The sequence below is a fragment of the Tetrao urogallus genome (genome assembly GCF_951394365.1).
Source record: "Tetrao urogallus genome assembly, chromosome: 4".
In the NCBI taxonomy this organism is placed as follows: domain Eukaryota; kingdom Metazoa; phylum Chordata; class Aves; order Galliformes; family Phasianidae; genus Tetrao; species Tetrao urogallus.
Window position 1 is genome coordinate 56,776,943 of NC_136817.1, and position 20,030 is coordinate 56,796,972.

At 39.6% G+C, this 20,030-nt stretch overlaps 2 protein-coding genes across 3 annotated transcripts in view; one reads left to right on the forward strand and one right to left on the reverse strand.

Moving 5' to 3' along the window:
• Positions 1-4,977, forward strand: part of FBXL5 (F-box and leucine rich repeat protein 5) — a gene marked incomplete at both ends in the record, with an annotated part of 33,133 nt that extends 28,156 nt beyond the window's left edge. For both annotated transcript variants that reach the window (XM_079534490.1, XM_079534491.1), the window contains one exon: positions 4,901-4,977. In XM_079534490.1, the coding sequence (XP_079390616.1) occupies positions 4,901-4,977 (77 nt within the window). The remainder of the gene's footprint in view (positions 1-4,900) is intronic.
• A 2,774-nt stretch (positions 4,978-7,751) lies between these two features.
• CC2D2A (coiled-coil and C2 domain containing 2A) overlaps positions 7,752-20,030 on the reverse strand; it is a gene marked incomplete at both ends in the record, with an annotated part of 46,581 nt that continues 34,302 nt past the window's right edge. Inside the window, 13 exons of the mRNA XM_079534858.1 lie at positions 7,752-7,940; positions 8,941-9,118; positions 9,623-9,681; positions 10,202-10,324; positions 11,390-11,524; positions 12,459-12,572; positions 13,407-13,496; positions 13,955-14,158; positions 14,984-15,004; positions 15,621-15,797; positions 17,532-17,630; positions 18,850-18,946; positions 19,062-19,171. Of these exons, the coding sequence (XP_079390984.1) occupies positions 7,752-7,940; positions 8,941-9,118; positions 9,623-9,681; positions 10,202-10,324; positions 11,390-11,524; positions 12,459-12,572; positions 13,407-13,496; positions 13,955-14,158; positions 14,984-15,004; positions 15,621-15,797; positions 17,532-17,630; positions 18,850-18,946; positions 19,062-19,171 (1,596 nt within the window). The remainder of the gene's footprint in view (positions 7,941-8,940; positions 9,119-9,622; positions 9,682-10,201; positions 10,325-11,389; positions 11,525-12,458; positions 12,573-13,406; positions 13,497-13,954; positions 14,159-14,983; positions 15,005-15,620; positions 15,798-17,531; positions 17,631-18,849; positions 18,947-19,061; positions 19,172-20,030) is intronic.

A 20,030-nucleotide genomic window follows, 5' to 3' on the forward strand; every position in this document is an offset into this window, starting at 1 on the left:
CATGTTAAAGTGGTTTTGGTGTAGAATACCATCATGTATCCTTGTGGGAAATGTAACTTAGTTTTTCTAGTTTTGCTTGAATTACTTAGGGTTGAATATCAGCTGGAGAAGGATCTGGATAAATGCATAAAATGTTTGTGGTGGAAGTCTTTGTAGTGTTTATTGCACTGGAATCCAGTCTATTATGTCAGGTCCAGTAAGCGTTCGTAGCATTAGAGATGGGAACCGTGGTGTGATTTTTATCCCATGTGTGAATTTAAAACAGGTAAGTGCAACAGAATGAGTATGGAACAGAAAGAGGATAACTGAGTTCACAGGATTATAAGAACTGTGTGTAAAACAATATTTCCCTGATAATTCATGGCAATGAGCTCAGTTTGCATCTCTACTGAGATGTCGCCACATCAGGTATACAGGATGCCACAGCTTTGGTACTGCGAGTGAAACTCTACTGATGCTTGGGTATTTCATCCATTGGAGTTCATGTGGGGTGGTGTGTTTTATTGGACTGGATCCTAACATTGCAAGTCAAAGTATTAAATCATTTTTGCTTCTGTAATTTTTGGACGACTTTATGACACTTTTTTAATGACTTTTTGACACTTTTGATGCATTTGCTGTTTGTTACCCAGTTCCTTTCCATCTAGACCACATATTTGTAAAACATCTCCTTGCATTTCAATCTGAAAACTCTTAATACCTTTTTAAAATCCTTCACTGACTCTTTCCTGCATCAGGTTGAATTTAACAGTGTCCCAGAGACCAGTTAGAAGCCTTTTCCTCCTTCATTTTATTCCTTTTTTCTTATTGTTTTCTGTTTTTCCTCTTGTCAGTAATACCAGATTTGATGTCCTGGTTTGTCTTTAGCTGTCTGTCCCCCTTGCTCTAGTCTCTAAAATACAGTGCATCATCGTAGTTCAAAAAGCCAGAATCACTTGTGCAAGTTCTCCACTGCTCTAAAGCTTGGCTGTTCCATAGTAACCATAAGAAATTACTTATATTTCAACAGAATACATTTTGGAATAATCTCATAAAATTGTCCTGATGATTGATGAATTGTCCTTTTTCATTTTTTTTTCTTTCTTATGAGAATAGGTACCCTAGCAAAACTCTGAAATGAGAAATGGCCTATTATAACTGAGTTCTCTGCAGCTCTATCAGGACACTGTTCTTTATTTTCACCTAAATTTCACTATGATAGTGCTGAGCAAATACCTGTTCTACTCTGTGGGCAACAGGATTCCTGGGATAACATTTGATATTTTTGAAGTAACTGCAGGGAAAGTAAAAAGCTGTTTAGTTTAAATCAATCTCGATCAGAAGCTGTTTACGTTTCTGTGCTCATATAGATTACATGAAGTGCTGTACAAAAATTACTGACCTGTAGAGAATAATTTCATGATTTTCTTTGCCCACCAGCAGATCAGGGATTGTTTTCGGGGAAGGAGATTTGTTCTGGGATCACGTTGGAAAACCCGTCAGTCTTGCAGAACAAAAAACGGAGCCAACAGCATGGAATTTAGCCATCTTTGAGTAATAAAGATACCCTGCTATCTTTGAAATATAAAGGCTTTACTTCCACCTACAGCCTATTTTCAGATTTTTTTTTCTATAAAGCCTGAGCTTGACAGAGGGCCCAAGATATGCAGCTTCACTCATGTTCTCTCTGGAGATCTTGGTGGACTTGTTTGCTTGGCGTGTTTGCAACTTTCAGACTTGCTCTTCAAATGCTGTTGTACGTGTAGCTGTTGTACATGTCTCATAGCGTCAGTCACAGCTGTTGTACAGCAGTAATATGGTGCAGCTCCTATGAGCAGAGCCTGTGAACTTGCATGCATCTCCAGATTTAGTTTGTTTTACTGTCACTATGATTCTGGTTCTTGGTTTGCATAGTAACATATTGGAACTTCTGCCTGCTTCACTCTGTGCTGGAGATTTGGAGTTAAATAACCCTCAGCTGCAGCTGAAAACAAATTTGTTACACTCCTCCTAATTGCTGACTGTTGGATTCCTGAAACACATTTGTTTCTTCAGTTGTGCTAAACTCAGTAACAGAAGTTGAATGTTTGAGTTACCTCTTGCCACTTAGAAATTTCTATTTCCCCCCACTTTGTCCTGTTCTGTCTTAGCTGTGTTCAGTCTCTGTCTTATACTTCCAGTTTTAAAGCCTGTAATGCAGTCAGCTTCAGGGTTAGAATGTAGTTCCTGCAGCAGTACCTTGCTGCTGCTTTCACATAGGATTTAATTTCTAGTGGCTTTTTAAAACGTAGTTCTCATGTGCTGGGATTAAAGGAATAGGGCATTAACAAAACAAAGTTGTGGCAGTTTCTGATGATTCACTCTTCTCTTGTGACGCTTCAAAATGTTTTGGTCACAGCTGGATCTGTCTTCCAGTAACGGAACTTTGAACTTGGCAATTTCTGTTCAGATTTATGGACTCCTGTGTGCAGATTTATATGGGCTGCATTGATATTAGACTTGTAGGAGTTTGATCTCTCCATAAATTCTCCAAATAACAAAGGCGCTCTGATAACGTTCTGATGTGTAACTTCACCAGAGGCTGACAAAGAGTAGCACTTAAGGCCAATATTAATTCTAAATCTCCATTTACGTTTTCAAGATCAATGTTTAATTTGATCACTTTCTTGTAATTCCCGTGTAATGTGCTCCACTACCACCCAATGTGGTATCTACTGTTGAGAATCAAGGAGCCTCTCACTAAGCTGCAGTTCTAAACCTGTGCAACTTTTCCCCCTGCTCTGGGCTGCTTCTTTGCAGTGGTGGCTGTGGAAATGAGGTGTCTTTCCTTCCCTCCTTGTGTGTTTCTGACAGCTCTTTTTCGCTGCCTTTCTGCTGTCAGTGTTAGTGTTTATGTAGCTCCTTGGTAAACAAAATGAAGAACTGGGGTAGCAGGTGGCCTTTTTACATCTCAGATGGGTTGGGGATCGGTCCTGCTGTAGACAGCAAGTATTGCTGCTGCCAAAGGTGAGAGCTAAAGGGATGTGGTGGCAGCAGCCAGGTGTGCCTTGCATGAGTGACTCTTCCACCCTGGTTCGGGTTGGAGTGTATTTTGTGTGAAATACTCCATTTATTCCTAGGAAACTTCGTATGGCTTACTAAAAGTAATCAAAATCGAGTAATCAGGTAGCTATGTTTCCTTGTTTGCCAGGCATATTTATATTACCAGGTTTTGAAAACACTGAAGGCTGTTCAGGAGGAAGGGGTAAACCTTTGTTCTGGGTCACCTGAAGTAATCTGATGTACGTTTAAAGAGCATTACAGTAATCCAGGTTAGAGGCAGCTAAACCAGTAGTGTAGACAGTGGCAGGTTAGATGAGTATCTGATTAACTCTGCTTCTCCAGGTGAATGACCCCAGACCTCATTTTACTTAAGCACTTCGTGGTACAGAGCATAGTGAGTATTCCCTCCTTTGGGATGTTGTGGCTCTGCTAGTTTTGTCACAAGTATTATTACTGGAAGTGTGGCGGTCGCTCCAGATTACCGTGATGTGCTGCTTAGCTGTGGCAGTGATGGGGAAGGTCAGCTCTGAGTTGGAAAGTGCTGCACAGAACATGCTCTGCTAAAACAACTGGTTGGAAGTGCCAGGTCTCCTTCTTAAAGAACTTTGAAAGAAGCTTTCAAACTCTAGCTTGTAAACAATGCGAAAGATCAAAGCGTAGCTCAGGTGAACAGAAAGAATAGAAAATGAGTTCACCTACAAATTAAAGTATTGCTGTTTTCCTAATTTGTAACCATTGTCCATGATTGTAGCTTCAGGTTTATTTTATTCAGTCTCATGCATGCTAACTTAGTTATTTTGTAGAATGTTGCTCCTCGACGTGTGGCGTGAAGCAGAAAACTGATTTGAAGACACTGTGTTCTGGGGGATTAATTATGACTTCAAGTTACTGTTCAAGGGGGAAAACAAGCCAGGTGTAGCATGGTGCCCTTATTCATTACATTATTTTGTTACTCCTAAATGTATTAGAAACATATTTCAGAAGGATATGATTTGTTTCACACATGGAGGGGGGAAAATGGATTGTCCTGGTTAGTTCTTTACGAGTTTGGTTTAGTTAATTAAAGTGTGCTGCTGAGTTACGTTGGGTGCCAGAGTTCAGCCAACCCACATGCCAATGTTTGTGTTTCTGAAGCAGGCGTATGGCTGCAGGAAATAAAATCCTATACTAATACATTTTATAGTTTCTCATGATCACTTTTAACACTTCAAATTAAAGGGAGAACAATAAGTGAAGGTAAGTGGAGGTGGGTAGTATTACAGTATTGGTTTATGCTGTCTGTGCTCACAAATTCCTTTCTGAGGAACTGTTTTAGCTTTTACGGTTTCTGATAAAGCACCTTTACTGTCACTGCAGATTTTTCCTTTTAGTCTTTGGATTTCCAGTCAGAGTGCAGGAGCTGTAGCCAACTATGTTGTGCTCACAGAGAAACACTCCCGACTGAGAGCTGTTTCCATATGATGGGTTGTTTTCTGTAATGCCATGATGGCATCTTCTGAATTTGGAGGGAAAAAAAAAAAAAAAAAAAAAAAAAGCAGGAGTTAAATACGCATTATGAAAACATACTTTGATTTTAAAAGGCAGCTGTAGGAGCTTTCTGAAGTTTGCAGATTGATGGTTGCTCATCCCACACCTGTGTCACTGAATGTTACACTCATGGCACTAAGCTGTCAGTGTAAAACAAAACCAAAAACCTATTTAAAAAAACCCACCTCAGTGGGGTGTCAGTGATAGCAGCGGGGGTGTTTCAGGTGTTCCCAGTGCTGGATGAAGTTCTGTGTTTAAGCAAACAAACAAAGGATGTTTTATGAGTTACAAGGTCAGAAGATAGCTGCTAAGCCTATCTTCTTCTTTTCACATTTGTTCTGTTTTTGTGCAGGTCCTCATGCTGAAACCGCCAGTGGATGCCAGAATTTGCAGTGTGGTTTTCGGGCCTGCTGCCGCTCTGGCGAATGACTGCTGACTTCTGATCTTTCAGTCTACTTCATTTAGCTGAGCAGGCTTCCTTTCATGCACTTTACTTACAGTTTGCATCTTGTGTTAACAATCCTTGGAGTGAGATCTGTTATACTAGCCTTGACCCTGCCTGTAACTTCAGAATCTTCAGTGTACTGTACAGTGTTGTAACAATCTCACGATCTCATTTGGTTTGAAGGGTGTTGGGTTTTCTCTTACTTTTACTTGGGGAAGATGGGAAAACATGCAGATTTTTTTTTTAATGCCACTTTCTTCCAAGTTTGGCACTTAAGTATACTTTAATGGATTATTTTGTGTTAAGTGAATGGTTTCTTATTTTTAATCCATCAGTACAATATAAAGCTCTGCGGCTAATTTGAAATGTATTGTTTGCATTTGGGTAACAGTAATACATCTTTAGGAGCCTTGTTTCTCCCCCTTTCCTCTCATCTTGAAGTTGTCCTTTATATTGCAAAATTAGGGTAATTCCCACTTTTCTTTTGCATTTGGTTTTGTATTTGGGCTTGAAAGACATACTCAAATAAAACATTCCCACCAATAAAAACTTGATGTAGCAGTGGAATATATATACTTTTCAAGTGTGGTATCAAGGTGTAAGATAAATACTTGTAAGCTGAAAGGGTTTGGTGAAGGCTGGATGGTGGTAGCAGAACTGTGACCCTTAAAAACACACATTCCTTCCTGCAGTGACTTCCATGGAAGTCAGTTTTTTCATTCATAAGGAATCTATGGAAGATGTTTTCCCCACTGTTTTGATTTAAAATAACCGCTTCATTGAACAGCAGAGAGGAGCAGCAGGGATGCAGAGAAGCCACTGGTAGGCTGAGAGAGACCTGTGCTCTGAGAGAACTGTACTAAAAAGAGCAAGGAGTGATGTATAAGGACAGCATGTGCCTGTGTGTGGGGAGAAGAGGCTGTTCCAAGAGAGGGTGAGTACTGTGACCTACGCAGTCATCTGCTCAGGTTGTTAGCTTTCTTTCAAGCAGATGCAGGGGGTGTAGCCAGCAGATGCTGACAGCTTTGTAGAAAGCTAGTTTTGCAGGCTGACAGTATGCCAAAGCAGTCATTTCTACCCTTTTTATTGTGTGGAGACAGCAGTTCAGGTGGTTTATGTAGATTGAGTGTGGGAGGTGAGCTTGCAGGTGCTGCTGGAGATAAGTGGCAGTTTGTTGTACTGATACCATCTCACCTACCAACCCTTCCAAGGTTTGAGAGCATTTTCTTTTTTGCATCAAAACTGATAAGAAACACTACTGAATTTTAGTTAGTGCCAGAGACTGCTGCTAGTGGTTAATAGCTGAATCCAGCTAGAGGAAGTATGTGCAGTGTTCAGTTGGAAGCCTACCAGAGAGGTATGAAAGGATACTGTTGTCACAGCAACTGTTCTTTTAAGTAAACTGCATTAAACTCTATGTCCCCAAAGCCTAGATTAGGTGTAAATGGCCACTCATTCTGGCTCTGAGAGAAGTAATGAGATGTGTGGGCTTCCTTGCCTCTGTTCTGAGGTAAGGAAGGAGCAGACAGGGTGGTTCTTGTCCTTACTGCTAGATACTAATTACTGTTTTCTGTGCAGACTGGTAAAGGGCTGAATCAGCTGCAGAAAATAGTGTGAGACCCTGTTCTCTTTTTTCACCCTTTTCTGAAAAGGTGGTGGGCTTTAGAGATGTAATCAATCAGTGTTGTTCAAGCAGAGCATTGTGATTACAGTGCAGATACTGGCTGCTTCATGACAGTTCTGTAGAGGTGCTTTTTGGTTGATTAGAGGGGAACCTGTGGCCATCCCAGGCTCTAAACCAAAAGTTTTGTCCAGCATTTAATGGATGGACCAAATCTTCTTCAGCCTTAAGCTCTACCTTAACTTTGATATGTTGTGATGAATATACTTCTAGGCTGAACTCACCCTTGCTTTCACTTGGAAGAATTTAATTAACAACGGACCTGAAGGAAAAGGATACATATAAGCATCAACTGTTAACACCACTACTTGTACATAATAATCTTTTAGTGATCACTTTAAAAATTGCCTGCAGGTAACCATAGTAAAAGATTCTGTGCTGCAAGTGATTTAATCAAATTCTTACATAAAATGGATGAGCTTTAACATTTATTTTTTGGTATAAATATTTATTATTAGACCTTTTAAGAAAATACCTGAATGCTGCTGCTGTAACACAGACACGGAGTAGAGAAATGTTTTTAAAAAAGGAAGTATGGTCTTAAATGCTTGCTTTTTTGGTGCATGAAATTTACTTGGGAGTAAATAGAGCCTTTTGTACAGGAACTCAGGTAATGAGAAAGTGCAACAGTTTATATTGGTCCTGAATGGCAGCCTCTCTAACCAGGAGGAAGGGCTGTCAATGAAGACAATTTGAGGAACTAGAAGTCATCTGTAAGGTGTAATTCCAGGAACCAAGTTTCACCTCAAAATAAGGAGGACAAACTCTACCAGTGAGTTCACTAACTATGTGCATTTTTTTAATGCTTTTAAGCATGGCAAGTCCCACAGGGAGTTATAAAGTAATGTACAGAAATAAAGAGGAAACTGACAGCTTACTTGAAATTGCAGAACTGTTGGTTGAGGTTGTTAAGTTACATCCTGTGGTTTTAAGCTGAACGCAGCTAAACGCTTGCAGCTTCTGAAAAATCGGGTTCTTGCTAGACTTTCAAGCTACCTGGGACAGCTCAAATCAGCAGTGTGAGAAATCTGTTATTCCCCCCTCCATCCAAAGTTGAGGTGTTCTGACTGCTCTGTACTACTGATTCCGTACAAGTGAAGCAACGTAAATCCATGTGGAGAGAACATTTTGGGGATAAGGATGAACGTACACAGCTAGAGCAAATTCAACATTGGAAACATCAATGGTGTGAACTCCAGTACTGTGCACAGCTTCTACTAAAGGTCTGACTTCAGAAAATGGCATATGAATAGGAAATCCAGACACCTGGAAGAAAGAGAGAAGGGAGAAGAATCACATAAGGTAAGATATCTGAATAAATGCAACATCTTCAACTTACAGGCACAATAAAATGGAGATTCTCTCTGCTGGCCTGAGGAGATGCAATAAAAGGGTAATTTTGAATTTAAATACCCCCTTTCTATTTCTTACACTCTAGGTAGGTTTCTGCAATTTTTCCTAACCGCTGAAAAAGGTTGAGTTTAAAGTGAAACTGTTTAGAAATCAACTAGAAAAAAAAATGTGTTACTGAACAAAGAGCATAATGTTGCTACTTTTTTGCCTCTTAACTGGAGAATACTGTTCACTGTACTCTGCTGTCTGGAAATGGGAGGTGGCAGACATCTGTCCATAAACATTTTCAGGCAGGAACTGAAACCTCAACTCATTTTCAAAATTTCATTTCCATCCAGTATCCCTATCAGGTCTGCTTTACGTGAAGGAGCAGAAGGAAGGATTTATTTTTTAGAAAAGCCTTGAGGGATGGGTATGGTGTATTGGCTACAGTGAATACTTATGCACATTTTGTCTTTTAAAGAGCAGAAAACTTCAGGAAAACACACTGTTGAATGGACTTTTGTGTCTTAAGTTTACAGTGCCAGCTTTTTACCAGCAAGACTTGAGCTCAGTTGTACCAATCAACCTATAAATATCTATAGTGCTACAACTGTCAGAAACTTTGTTGAATATAGTAAGCAAACTGCACTGTTCTGCTGCTGCTGTACCACAGCAGTCACTACCTCCATTCCAGGCAAGTATACCTGCATTTCATACCCATCTCTTACGTTTTCACATGGAGCAGACCACCACTACTTCATTTTGTAAACGTATTGATTTATCTTTAGTATAACAACTTGTGGCTTTCAGTAGAAGAGGGAACAAATAGCCTAGGACACAGCTCCTTACCCCAGGTTGGGTGATCCTTCAGGTCTGCTATTTCCATAATACTGACACATACAATACAAATTATTTATATGCACAACTGTACCCTGTAATCTCCAAGCTGCTTTTGCAGCTCTGCCTGATGGTCATCTTCTACATCTTTGCCTTGGTTTTGTTCCAGCAGAGGCAGGAAGTTACGTAGGGTGGAGGTACAGTATCTGTTCCAGCGAGTCAAATGCCTTGGTCTCCATTCCATAATCTTCTCTTTTAGTATTTTTTCAATCCTACAGTAAAATACACTTCTTATTGCAACTATATTCTTTACTCAAATTCTGACCTGATCTCACTTGACCCACTTTTTACAGTTTGAGCAACACAAATTACCTTAGTTAAACTTAAAACTGCCTAAAACTACAAAAAAAAAAAAAAAAATCACATAGCCAGTGTAGCTAAATTGTGTCCCCATGCTTAACAGCAAAGGGAGAGCAGGGGCCTGCACACATTTTTAGTCTATGCTCTCACAGCCTCTTAAACTCCTACACAATTTTAGCTTATTAGGAAACTATAGCAGTACTCAATCAGTTCTTCCTATCTGATGAACTCTGTTAAAAGAAGAGAACTTAAAAAGACCCTTAAAAATACAGTTTAAGTCATTCTCAATTCCTAGACAGCATTCGAAGCCCATTTTTAGCACGTTGGGATGAATGTGCTTGAGACAGGTAAGAAGGTGCTTCACGTGGTGATCACTCTTTCCCTTCTGACAGCAGTTGTTTTAGTGGAAGGATTACCTGCCCTGTAGCTCCACTGCAGCAGCCTTGTCTGAATGCTGATACACCAATTCTTCAGGCTAGCAAAGTAAAACACCCTGATATTAAAAGCACAATCTCTAACTATACAACTCTGTAACTTAATTCAGGCATTACTATCTTGACAGTTAATGAACAGTTGACAATTATACCAAAATAATCTATACTGTAGCAAAGACATAATAAAAACATTGGCTGGATATTTGTGTAATGTTTTCATTTTTTCCAGGAGTAAGCTTCAACTACTGCTTACAAATTCCATTAATTGTAGAGGAATTCCTGCTTGTTTATTAAGGACACAGACACAGCTTTCTTTAGGGGTTATGTTAAAGATTTGTCCCAGTGTTTAGCATTGTCCTAAGCTCTTACACAGGTATTTAAAAGATAACAGTTGTGCATTCATTTTGTATAAAAAAAATTTCAGTATTCCTACTTTTGAATTTTAAAAGGCATGGAAAAGTCTTTTTCAAAGCTAGTTTTAGGACAGAAGGACATTTAATCACAGCAGCCAAAAGAATTTAGTCTCTCTTCCCATTAAGTTGGTTATAAGTGTATTAGTACCTGAACACTGCAGAGCCCAGGGTACGGTAAGCTTCTTGAAAAGAAAGGCTTCCAAAGTTTTGGTTTGCTGATATCAAAACTTATCCTTACTGGAGAGTCCCACTGTTGGATATTAAACCAAATCTAGAAGAAAGCAAGTTTGTTTTTAGTACACAGTCACAGCTATGGAACACATTACTTACACGGCAATAAACTACTCTGTGATCTTGAGCTCCCAAACTAATGACCATCCTGTATTCATGTGAAACAGGGCAGTCGTGTTTGTCACAGCCAAGCTGTCCAACTTCTGCATTCTCACGCCAAGAGGGAGGTGGTGCTGATCTGTAACATTTTGTGCCTGCAGGTACCTACAGGCCTTTCACGAACTACTGCTAGGATGCAAGGTGCTCTAATAATTAATACGGAACCTTTTGCATTTAATAGTTCTCCTTACAACCTGTGTGATGCCACATCGCTTCCCAAGCCCTGGGGCTGGGCTTGCAGTTGGTTATATGCTGCTGGCAGGGCACCTGCTCAACCACAATTTGCTGTGGACTGGAACTGCCTGCCCTGAAACTTTGTGCTGTGTGCTGTAGTTCAAGGTTCAGTGATGAGGATGTTGGCACTGAAGTTTTTAACTTCCATAGGCATGGAAGAAACAAACAGTTAAGTTTTTCTTCACTAACTGCAGGTGTTGCATCAGAACAAACCAAACCAACTGGTACCCAGAACACTTTCAATAAGAGATGGATGCTTTTAAAATAAACATCCTTTAGAATATTCTTTCCAAATTCATTATTTGTGTTGAGGATTAAATCCCCAGGAAATAATTAAAAATAAACAACTAACCACTTAGAACACATGATATTTCAGAGAACTTCTACCCTGTATGTATTCAAAACAGAAAATAGTAAGTGTTAGCTGCATCTGGGTGTGCAGTGGAAGCCTGACTCACTGTTCCCTTACAGTGGATCAAAAAAACCCTGATAACCAGACTTCTGAACTCCTCTTAGTTTCCATCTGAATAAAACTTGGGATTCTTCTCTAAGCTCCCATTGTTTCCTCAGTTTCAGATTTTGCAGTGTCACTAATTACACTGATGCTGTTATAATATTAAGCTGACAAACACACGATACACAAAGTCAAGAAAAATGTCTCGTGCCCAACTGTACAGCATGCAGCTGTGGGGGAGACACAGAGCTCACTTACGTTATCGCAGCTGATCAGGCAGTACACGCTTTGCAAGGGGCAGAAAGTATCATAGTGCCTGTAAAAGCAGCCAGTGCTGGGATTCCAAATCACGTACTGACTTTGTTCCAAAGTTAATACGTACGTGGTTTGTCCCTAGAAAGGAAAAAATACAAAAAAGATGCTTTAGAACTGTCTTTAATGACAGTATGCTGTGCATTGCGTGGAATATTACGTTTTTACTATTGAGATAATAGTATGTTTTTGGCAAAATCCTGAAAGAATGCACAGGTTTGTTACAATTCAAGTAACACCTACAGAATAATGTGTCCTCTGTCTCTTCTGTGGCAATTAAATGTTAACATGCACCACCTTCAGCCATTTGAAAAATGCAAATTCGGAAAATATTTAGTTCAGCTTAGAGCCAATGGGAAATTCTATACCCAGGCACATTTCATGTGTGCCACTTCAGCATCAGCATGTCCTCCTTGGCTGGTACCACAACACAAACCCAGGCAACCTCTGACTAAAGGACTGCTCTTAGGCAGCACAGTTCACACCTAACCCACCAACCTTCCTCATTCAGACACAGAGGGAATAGAGAAAGAAAGATCAGGAACCCCTAAACTGCTTTTTCACTCACTATCCCACATTCTCCAGGTACTCTGGAAGTAGTAGGAATCCTTGGTGATCCCCACTCCATCCCTGCCACCTCTCAGCCCGTACCAGTCCCACCCTAACTCTGCTACTGGCTGTGAATCGACTCAGGACATTTTTCCAGCATTCATATGTGCCCAAATCCAGCCAAGGTTTACAGACTGTACTGCACCAAAAGGACAGCAGCTGCCACCAGGCTGAGCATGAAAACAATGGGTGCAGAGAAAACCAGCACCACAGATTGTATTTCTACTCAGAGAAGCTGCTTCTCTCTCTCTGTCTCTCTCTTTCTCTCTCTCAGTTGAGCAGCACCAGTGTTAGATTACTGCCTGGAAAAGTGTGTTAGCAGGAGACAGTTCTATCAACTGATGGGAACCAAAGACTTCAGAGAATGAAAATTAATATTCTGACCAAATGAAAAAAATCCTCTTACCTCAGGAATAGCATTTCCAATGACAAGCCAGGCTTTCTTCCCCATACCAAGAAAATAATTACACAAGAGCACGGCATGTTCTTCCTCATCCCCCGCCAGAAGATCAAGAAATTGCTAATTGAGGGGGGAAAAAAAAGGTTTCTATGTAGTTATAATTGGTGTTTTTGGCTTATAACATTTACTAATATTTCCTAACACTTCTGAAGCTAAAAACTCCTCTTGAATATTTGCAACTGATCACAGTTTTTATTAGGCACTGTTTCAACATGCAGAATACACAGAGCAAGTGTAAATGCTGTGAAAATCCATGATGCAGATCTGAGATATTACAAGGACTGAGGTCTTCTGGGTTATTCTGCATTTCTCACTATCCTGGTTTCAGCTGGGATAGAGCTTATTCATAGCAGCTGGTGTGGTGCTGCATTTGAGATTTTTAATGAAAACAGTGGTAACACACTGACGTTTTGACTACTGCCAACAATTACAATTTTATTTATTTATTTTTAAGCACAATACCATGTTTTCTCTGTGGTTCCTTAACATTACAATGATCCATTTCCTACACATACAAAACTACATAAGTGTAGTTTTAAAGTCTCCGTCAGTCAGCATCCTTTCCCTTGTGCCCAACTAGCTATTCTGGGTTGTTTTATAAGGAAGAAAAACAGGAAAAGCTTAAAACTCTGAAGTTTTCTTATGGTCATTCATTAGATTGGAAAGATAAGATTGCAAATAGGACAAGCAACTTTGCTCAAACACTGGTCCTCAGATATTCTGCTTTAAACAACTCAGAAAGAAAAATCACCCCTTACAATCATAGAATTCCAGAATAGGGTAGGTCTGAAGGGACCTCCAGAGTTGATCTAGGCTAACCTGTTCCAAAAGAGGGACCCACTTGCATGTCATATCACATTCATGAGGATAAAAACTGTTTAATGCATTACTTACATCTGATGTACACCACAGGTCACAAATTCCAGCAAATGAAACACTGTCTGGCAAAAAGGGAATCAAAGCAACATATCGAGCCACCAATTCCTGAAAAAAAAAAACCAACAAAAAAAACCCAACCAGAATGAAGTTCCAGCTCACTACACCGACGTATATAAAGGCTTATAAGACTTGAAGCACACTGCTGTTTCCCCAGACACCAAAGATAAAGCACTGACTAACCTTGTTATATTATCAGATAACTTGTTTCAGGATTTAGCATGTTCTAGATCACAATTAAAAATTGCAATTCACTCCCACTGAGACTTGCCATAAATTTGTTTAAGAGACAGTAATCATTCATATATTTATTAAAAAAAAAATAAGAAAGCATGATCGTGGGTACGCTTCCTGTTTGTCACACACAGATAATCACTTTGTATTTCTAGTTTTTCCCATGAACATAAGTGTAGCTGTACAGCAAACATAACATTGGTATGAGTGCACACAAAACACACTCTGAAATCTATAACCCAGAAATGCCACCATCTTTTTTAAACACTTACTGCTGTTGTCTGAGAGCTATTTGGGAGGGCATCAAGGAGCTCTTGGGGTGGATTGAGAGGTTTGATGTATCTGGTAATAAAAACTGTTTTCCCGTTGAGGTCAATTACAGTTGTTAGGCACTGACGGTTTGGAAACTTCGACGTACATTCAACTTCATATTTTTCTGCTGCTTGAAGCAATTTCTCATCTTCTTGGGTATCAAACTTAAAAAGACAGAATTCATGTGAAAATAGTTTTATTGATAATTTGGACTCAGGTCTTTCCTAAGTTTGACCTTACTTCACCGTTTGCAGTAGCGTAAAAGGAGTGTGAAATCCTTTCCCAACGGTCTTTTCAGCTTCCCCTGCATTACATATATAGGCTCACAGACATATAAGAAAGCTCCAGGCAATGGAAAAAACCCAAGCAATTACTTATGTTACTTATGAACACACAGTGATCTGTGTCTAAAGGTGGCTTGATTAAAGCTCGACAAAGGCAGTGAAAGTTAGGCCAAGCACACTGCAGGGGTGACTAACATCACATCCTAACACTCCACTACAACCACAGCTGAGATGATGCACAAAAGCCCGGTCATCTTCACATGAATATTGCTGGGATAGTCCAGCAGTGTCAAAATATTTGCAGAGAAGGGCCAGGACACTTTCATTTAGATGTACCCTTACTATTCAGACTGCTCTCAGTTTTTACAGCTTCTAGCGGAGCTTTTCCAGAAAGTGTTTTAGTTCAAAATCAGTTTCAGCATTTGCTGCCCTCCAAAGTAAAGAGAGGCAGAACAGCAGTACCCTGCAGGCAGATCTCCGTGTCAGAAAAGGACAGACACAAAGGTGATTCTTAACCATAGCTAACGGCTGAAACACAAAGCTTTGAGAACTTTCAGAATTCCATTGTAGTAATTCACTGCAAATATCACTGACAAAGAATGTCACAGTAAAGAAACACAAACTGCAGAAGGAGTGCTGCAACACCAAGCTTAATCTTCAGCAGGGAGTAACAACAATCTCTCAGTTGATTTATTCTATTAATACCTTCTTAAGCATTTCATTCATCTACAGAGATTCAGGAAGGACAGCAGAAAGGAAAAATAGGTAAAGAAATAAAATGAAGGTTGAATGTCTCTAGTAAATGACCATCATAGTTCTACAATGCAAAAAAATACAAAAAAAAATAACAACTACTCCTGTTTGCGATTGAAAAACATACATCCTTACTGATTGAATCTCCAGTTAATTGCAGAATGCTGTACAACATGGCAAGAACACTCATTTGATGTTTAGAAGTAATTCTTTCAAGATCTGGAGACAAGTATGAAACATTCAAAAACAGCATTTATTGTTTAGTACTATAAACACAGAAGCAAGAAATACTGTAAATAAACTTGCCACCTCCTTTTTGCCCATGGTTCACAAATACGGATATAAATATTTTGTTGCTAACAGAAGTAAATGAGAAAATTACATGCTCAGAGACAGTGAATGCAAGTTTGCTTATTTCGCATGCATTCAGTGTCCATCTGGTTTACTGGTGAATACGGTTAAATTGAACCAAGCTAAAAAACCTGACACAGAACACTGCAGTGTACGAAGCCTAACTACTTATATACATCGCAAAAACTGCACCACTGCAAACAAATGGCAGGGATATGATTAATTATGGATTAGTTACCTTTTCTCTGACTGACTCTCCAGGAACCAGCTGTGGTTCAATGGTAATGAACAGCGTTATGTAGGAGCCCTCACTGAGATGTCGCACAGAATCATACCCTCTCTCAATGCCCAGGTTCTTCTCTTTGCTGTAGCCAAGGAGTACCGGAGGAATATTCACCTTGAACGTACCATCAATCTACAACACATGCACACAAGCAGTAGCGCACACACATTAACTACCTATAGCAAACAAACAAACAAACCCAAAACATTTCTCTTAAAACCAAAAAGCGAAACTACCAAGCCTTTCAAAGCGCTGCTCACTGGGGAGAAGACAGTAAGTTATGACCACACACACATGTCACTGTTCTCAGTGAACACTGATAGGCATGCAATCTTTTTCTTTCTAGTGCTTTTTACTACGTATTTTCAGTCTGCTGGTGAGTCCAAGCAGCAGTGTTGTAACACGGCAGTGTTTACTTGGAAAACTGACAGAACGGAAAAACACAGATTTGCAGCTATCCTTCTGAAGGCAGCAGCACACCATAGGCTTTTGCCTGGGCTTGAGTGATGCTGGGCATTATACTCTAGTATCTCATAGGTAGGCACCTTCCAGGCAGAAAATGCTGATGCTTCTTGGATGCAGTTGGAACTGGGACCATTCACAGCCAGTTCCCCTAAGAAGAGAGCTCTGGCAGATCCTGTCCTGCACCTCCTTCTGCAGCCACAAACAAGGTAAGCTCTTTCAGAAAGGTCATATCAGAAAGGAGTTGGCAAGCCCAGCATTTGCTCAGGCAAGACTCAAGAGTACACAGCCTGAAGAGGAAAGCAAGAAGATTAAACCTCTGGATTTGAACAGAGTTCCGATACCATTTGAGGCAAAATTTAAGGCTGTTTAGGATATGCTGTATATGAAGAACTGGCCATAACAGTGAGTCTCCATGCTTCTGCACAGGATGACAGCCATTGGGAAAGACATCAGAAGATGAACTGATAACTCACTGGGCTAGCTCATCAAATATTTAAGAACAAAATTAGGTTTGATGAGGAGAAGATTAAATAAATCACTCAATAATTTCCATTATGATACAGTAGAACAGGATGAAGAAATAGTTCATTTGCCACTGCAGATTAATTGCTAGATACACCTTGTTATTACTGCTGGAGCAATCACATTCTCAACTTCACTAAGAAGTGTGAAAAAAGTGCCAGGAAGAGCTTGCAGGCACTCACAGTGTGCCCAAGGGCTCTCGGACAGCAACACCTTCTCAAAGAGTCAGGAGTGCATCTGACAGCAATCCTTAGACTATCTTGTACTAAAACAGAAAGAGCAACAAGTACCACCAAGTACCACCAAACACAGACTGTCTTTCACTACGTATTGATAAGCAGTTTGTTAAAATGTCTAAGTCTGTCCACTCTCAGGGCTGTGAGCAGACACTTCTCAGGGGGATTTTGTACATTCAGCGTGGGATGTTCCCCTGGAAAGAGTAAAGAATCTTGTTCTTTGTTTATTGGCCTGTAACAGTGGAAGGAGGAAAGGAGGAAAAGGTGAAATTTGAGAGGTATGAAAAAAGAAGAGTCAGGTCAAGTTTTATTTAAACATTTAGCAAGGCAATGCAGTAACAGAGATCTCAACAGCTACTGTCAGAATCATCTAAAGAATTTCCATTTTTAACATTATTACTGAAGAAAACCAGGCAGCACTGTCAGCACAGAAATACGTTTGTCTGTCTTTGCTCCTTCCCAGTGTTGAAGTCATTGGCAAATATTCACCAAATTTGACAAAATACAGCAGTTTCAAAGATACTGCCAATCAACTCCATAAAAATATACTGACAAGTACAGAGAACATTATTAAATCTGACTTTGCATTGCCAGCCTCTTTCCACTGTTTTTAAGAGAAACATTTCAAGTTACTGACACTTACCCTAGCCTGAAAATATACTGTAGTAAAGGGAATCTTAACACACCCCAGCCAGTGCCTCTCGACACGAGTGTGGATACCACTTCCTCTGTCACGATCATCCTATAAAAAAGTTGGGCAACATAATTTGTAAGACATCTTCATTTCCTTTCATTCCATCAACAGCCTCATCAGGGCATGAAAAAAATCCTAAATTGCTTTTAACAATTTAACTCACTAGCAGTGTAAGTTCAGTTAGTACTATGGAGATAACTATTATGCTCTTCAAGCATGTCAGGTGCTGCACAAAGCAGTCATGGTCAGTGATACAATGCCACTGCACTTCAGGGTTCAAGTCTTCTGTAACTTCCAATGGAAAGCTTAAAAATTTAACCAAGATTCCACAAGAATCAATCCACACTGTGTAAATTGATCTTCTCATGACATCTTTCACTGCAATTTAAGAAGCCATTAAAAGACCTTGAAAAACTGTATTCAAAACTGAATGAAAATTAACTAAATACTGTGGAATTAAAACAATGTTTTCATGTGTACTGGCTCTCTGTGATTCCCAGATCCAGTTACAATCAGCATTTAAGTTCAAAAACAGAAGAATTTCCTGAATACTTGAGTGGCATCTGAATTTCTAGGTTATACTTTTTCCCCTGCTGCTTCATCAAATACCATTTCAGTTTTGAAGGCAGAATTCAGTTCTTGGTAAGATGCATGTAATATTTACTCCTGCATTATGTTTTCAAGAATGTTAAGTGCAGCTATTTTTATGCATGCTGAAATGACTGGGGAAAGCTTTCACTGACTTCAGCAGGCAGAGGTGTTTCAATACTGCTTCAATACAGAGACAGTTTTTCACTAACAGCTTGAAAAATAAAGAGTAAGGCAGAACAAAAAATGGTAGAGGTTAAAAAAATGCAGGCCCTTGGTAAGTCATCTGGCATGTAGTAAAAACAAAACAATAAAAAAACACCCAAGCAACCAGAAGAACCTGCATCAAATTTAAGATCAAAATTAAGACTACTATTCATACACTAACTCTCAATTTTACCACCTCCTAAGTCTTAAGACAGATAACATACAGATGCTGACCCTCAGCAGCAGATTATAATGTACAAAATTAATTTGTACAGACAAAAGTTAGCTCTGCAAACACTGCTCCCTTGAACAACATTGCAATACTGACTAAATATAACACAATAATGAATAATGAAGAGAAAAAGGAGGCACAGGAGGGCGAGAGCTGCTACACTGAAAAGTCTTATTCTGACAAGTTCAGGAAGTTTGCAATATTCAGGACAAGTACACTGTCCTTCAATTATGAACTCACCTCTGTAACATCATGTAGTACTTCATCAAAAATATTAATGAACACTTCATCCTTCACTGATTGCAAACTATGGGCACTGTAGTCTCCATTAGGAGCTCTGAGAAAGTTAAACAAAAAGGGGGTTTGAACAAAGCAGGAGAACCCTGATAAAGCCATGTGTTCAGACTGAACTGTTACTCCTCAGAAAAACACTGGGTTTCATTTTGCTGTACCTAAATGGAAACTCAAGTTCCTCATTCCAGTTGGGGTTTGGGCCGTCTGCTGTTGTTGTCCGACAGACTGTTCGCTGAAAAGAAACTTCTACAAACGGACGGACTAAAACCTGTACAGAGATCCAAACAAAGGAAGCTTTCATCACAATGTGCTCACTTACATGCTTTTATGCATTCAGAAAAAGAAACCCATACTTTGTGGTGGTCATGCTGGTCCAGCCCAGACGTAACACTTCGCTATACCTCAAACATTGCACTTTACAGGCTTCTAAGCATTGATGAAGCTTTTAAAATAATTTTGTATGTTAGCATTTCAAGAAGGTGATGTGTACTCAGAATATTTCATATTTTATGTACGCAAGGAAAACAATTTTTTCCTCAGCTCCACGGAAACTACTGGTTAACTAATCATAGAAAGAGACTGAAACAAATGTGATTCAGTAACCAGTGGAGAAAAGTGTCCCTGCATCCTCATATTGCAGATAAGCAACTTCTACCAGACACAACAAACATCTAATTTGATTAAAAATGCATTAATGGAACATTTAATTAGCATTCAAATGCATACGACAGAACTTATGCCAGATTCTAAGATCTAATTTTGAAGAACATTCTAAGAAAAACAAAAACCCCACCACAACAAGCTTCCATCTTCATTCAGAAATATGCTGAATCTAGGTATCAACAGCAAGCAAATGTGTTTTTAATATCAGTCCTACTAACAGCCATGCTGGTTTACACAAAGCGTGCAGCAAGGCCAAAGTTCAGACAAGTATAAACATACAGCAGAGTCAAAACACAGAAGCATCAGGCTCTCTCACTACTCTTCATGACTACAAATGCCTTAAGATAAAGGGACTTTCCTGAGCCTGTAACAATTTTCCTTTATGGCACCTTCCAGTACATCATTCTTCCAAATACTTGTTCAATGTCCACATCAATGGAAGCAAACCTCTTTTAGCCACAGTA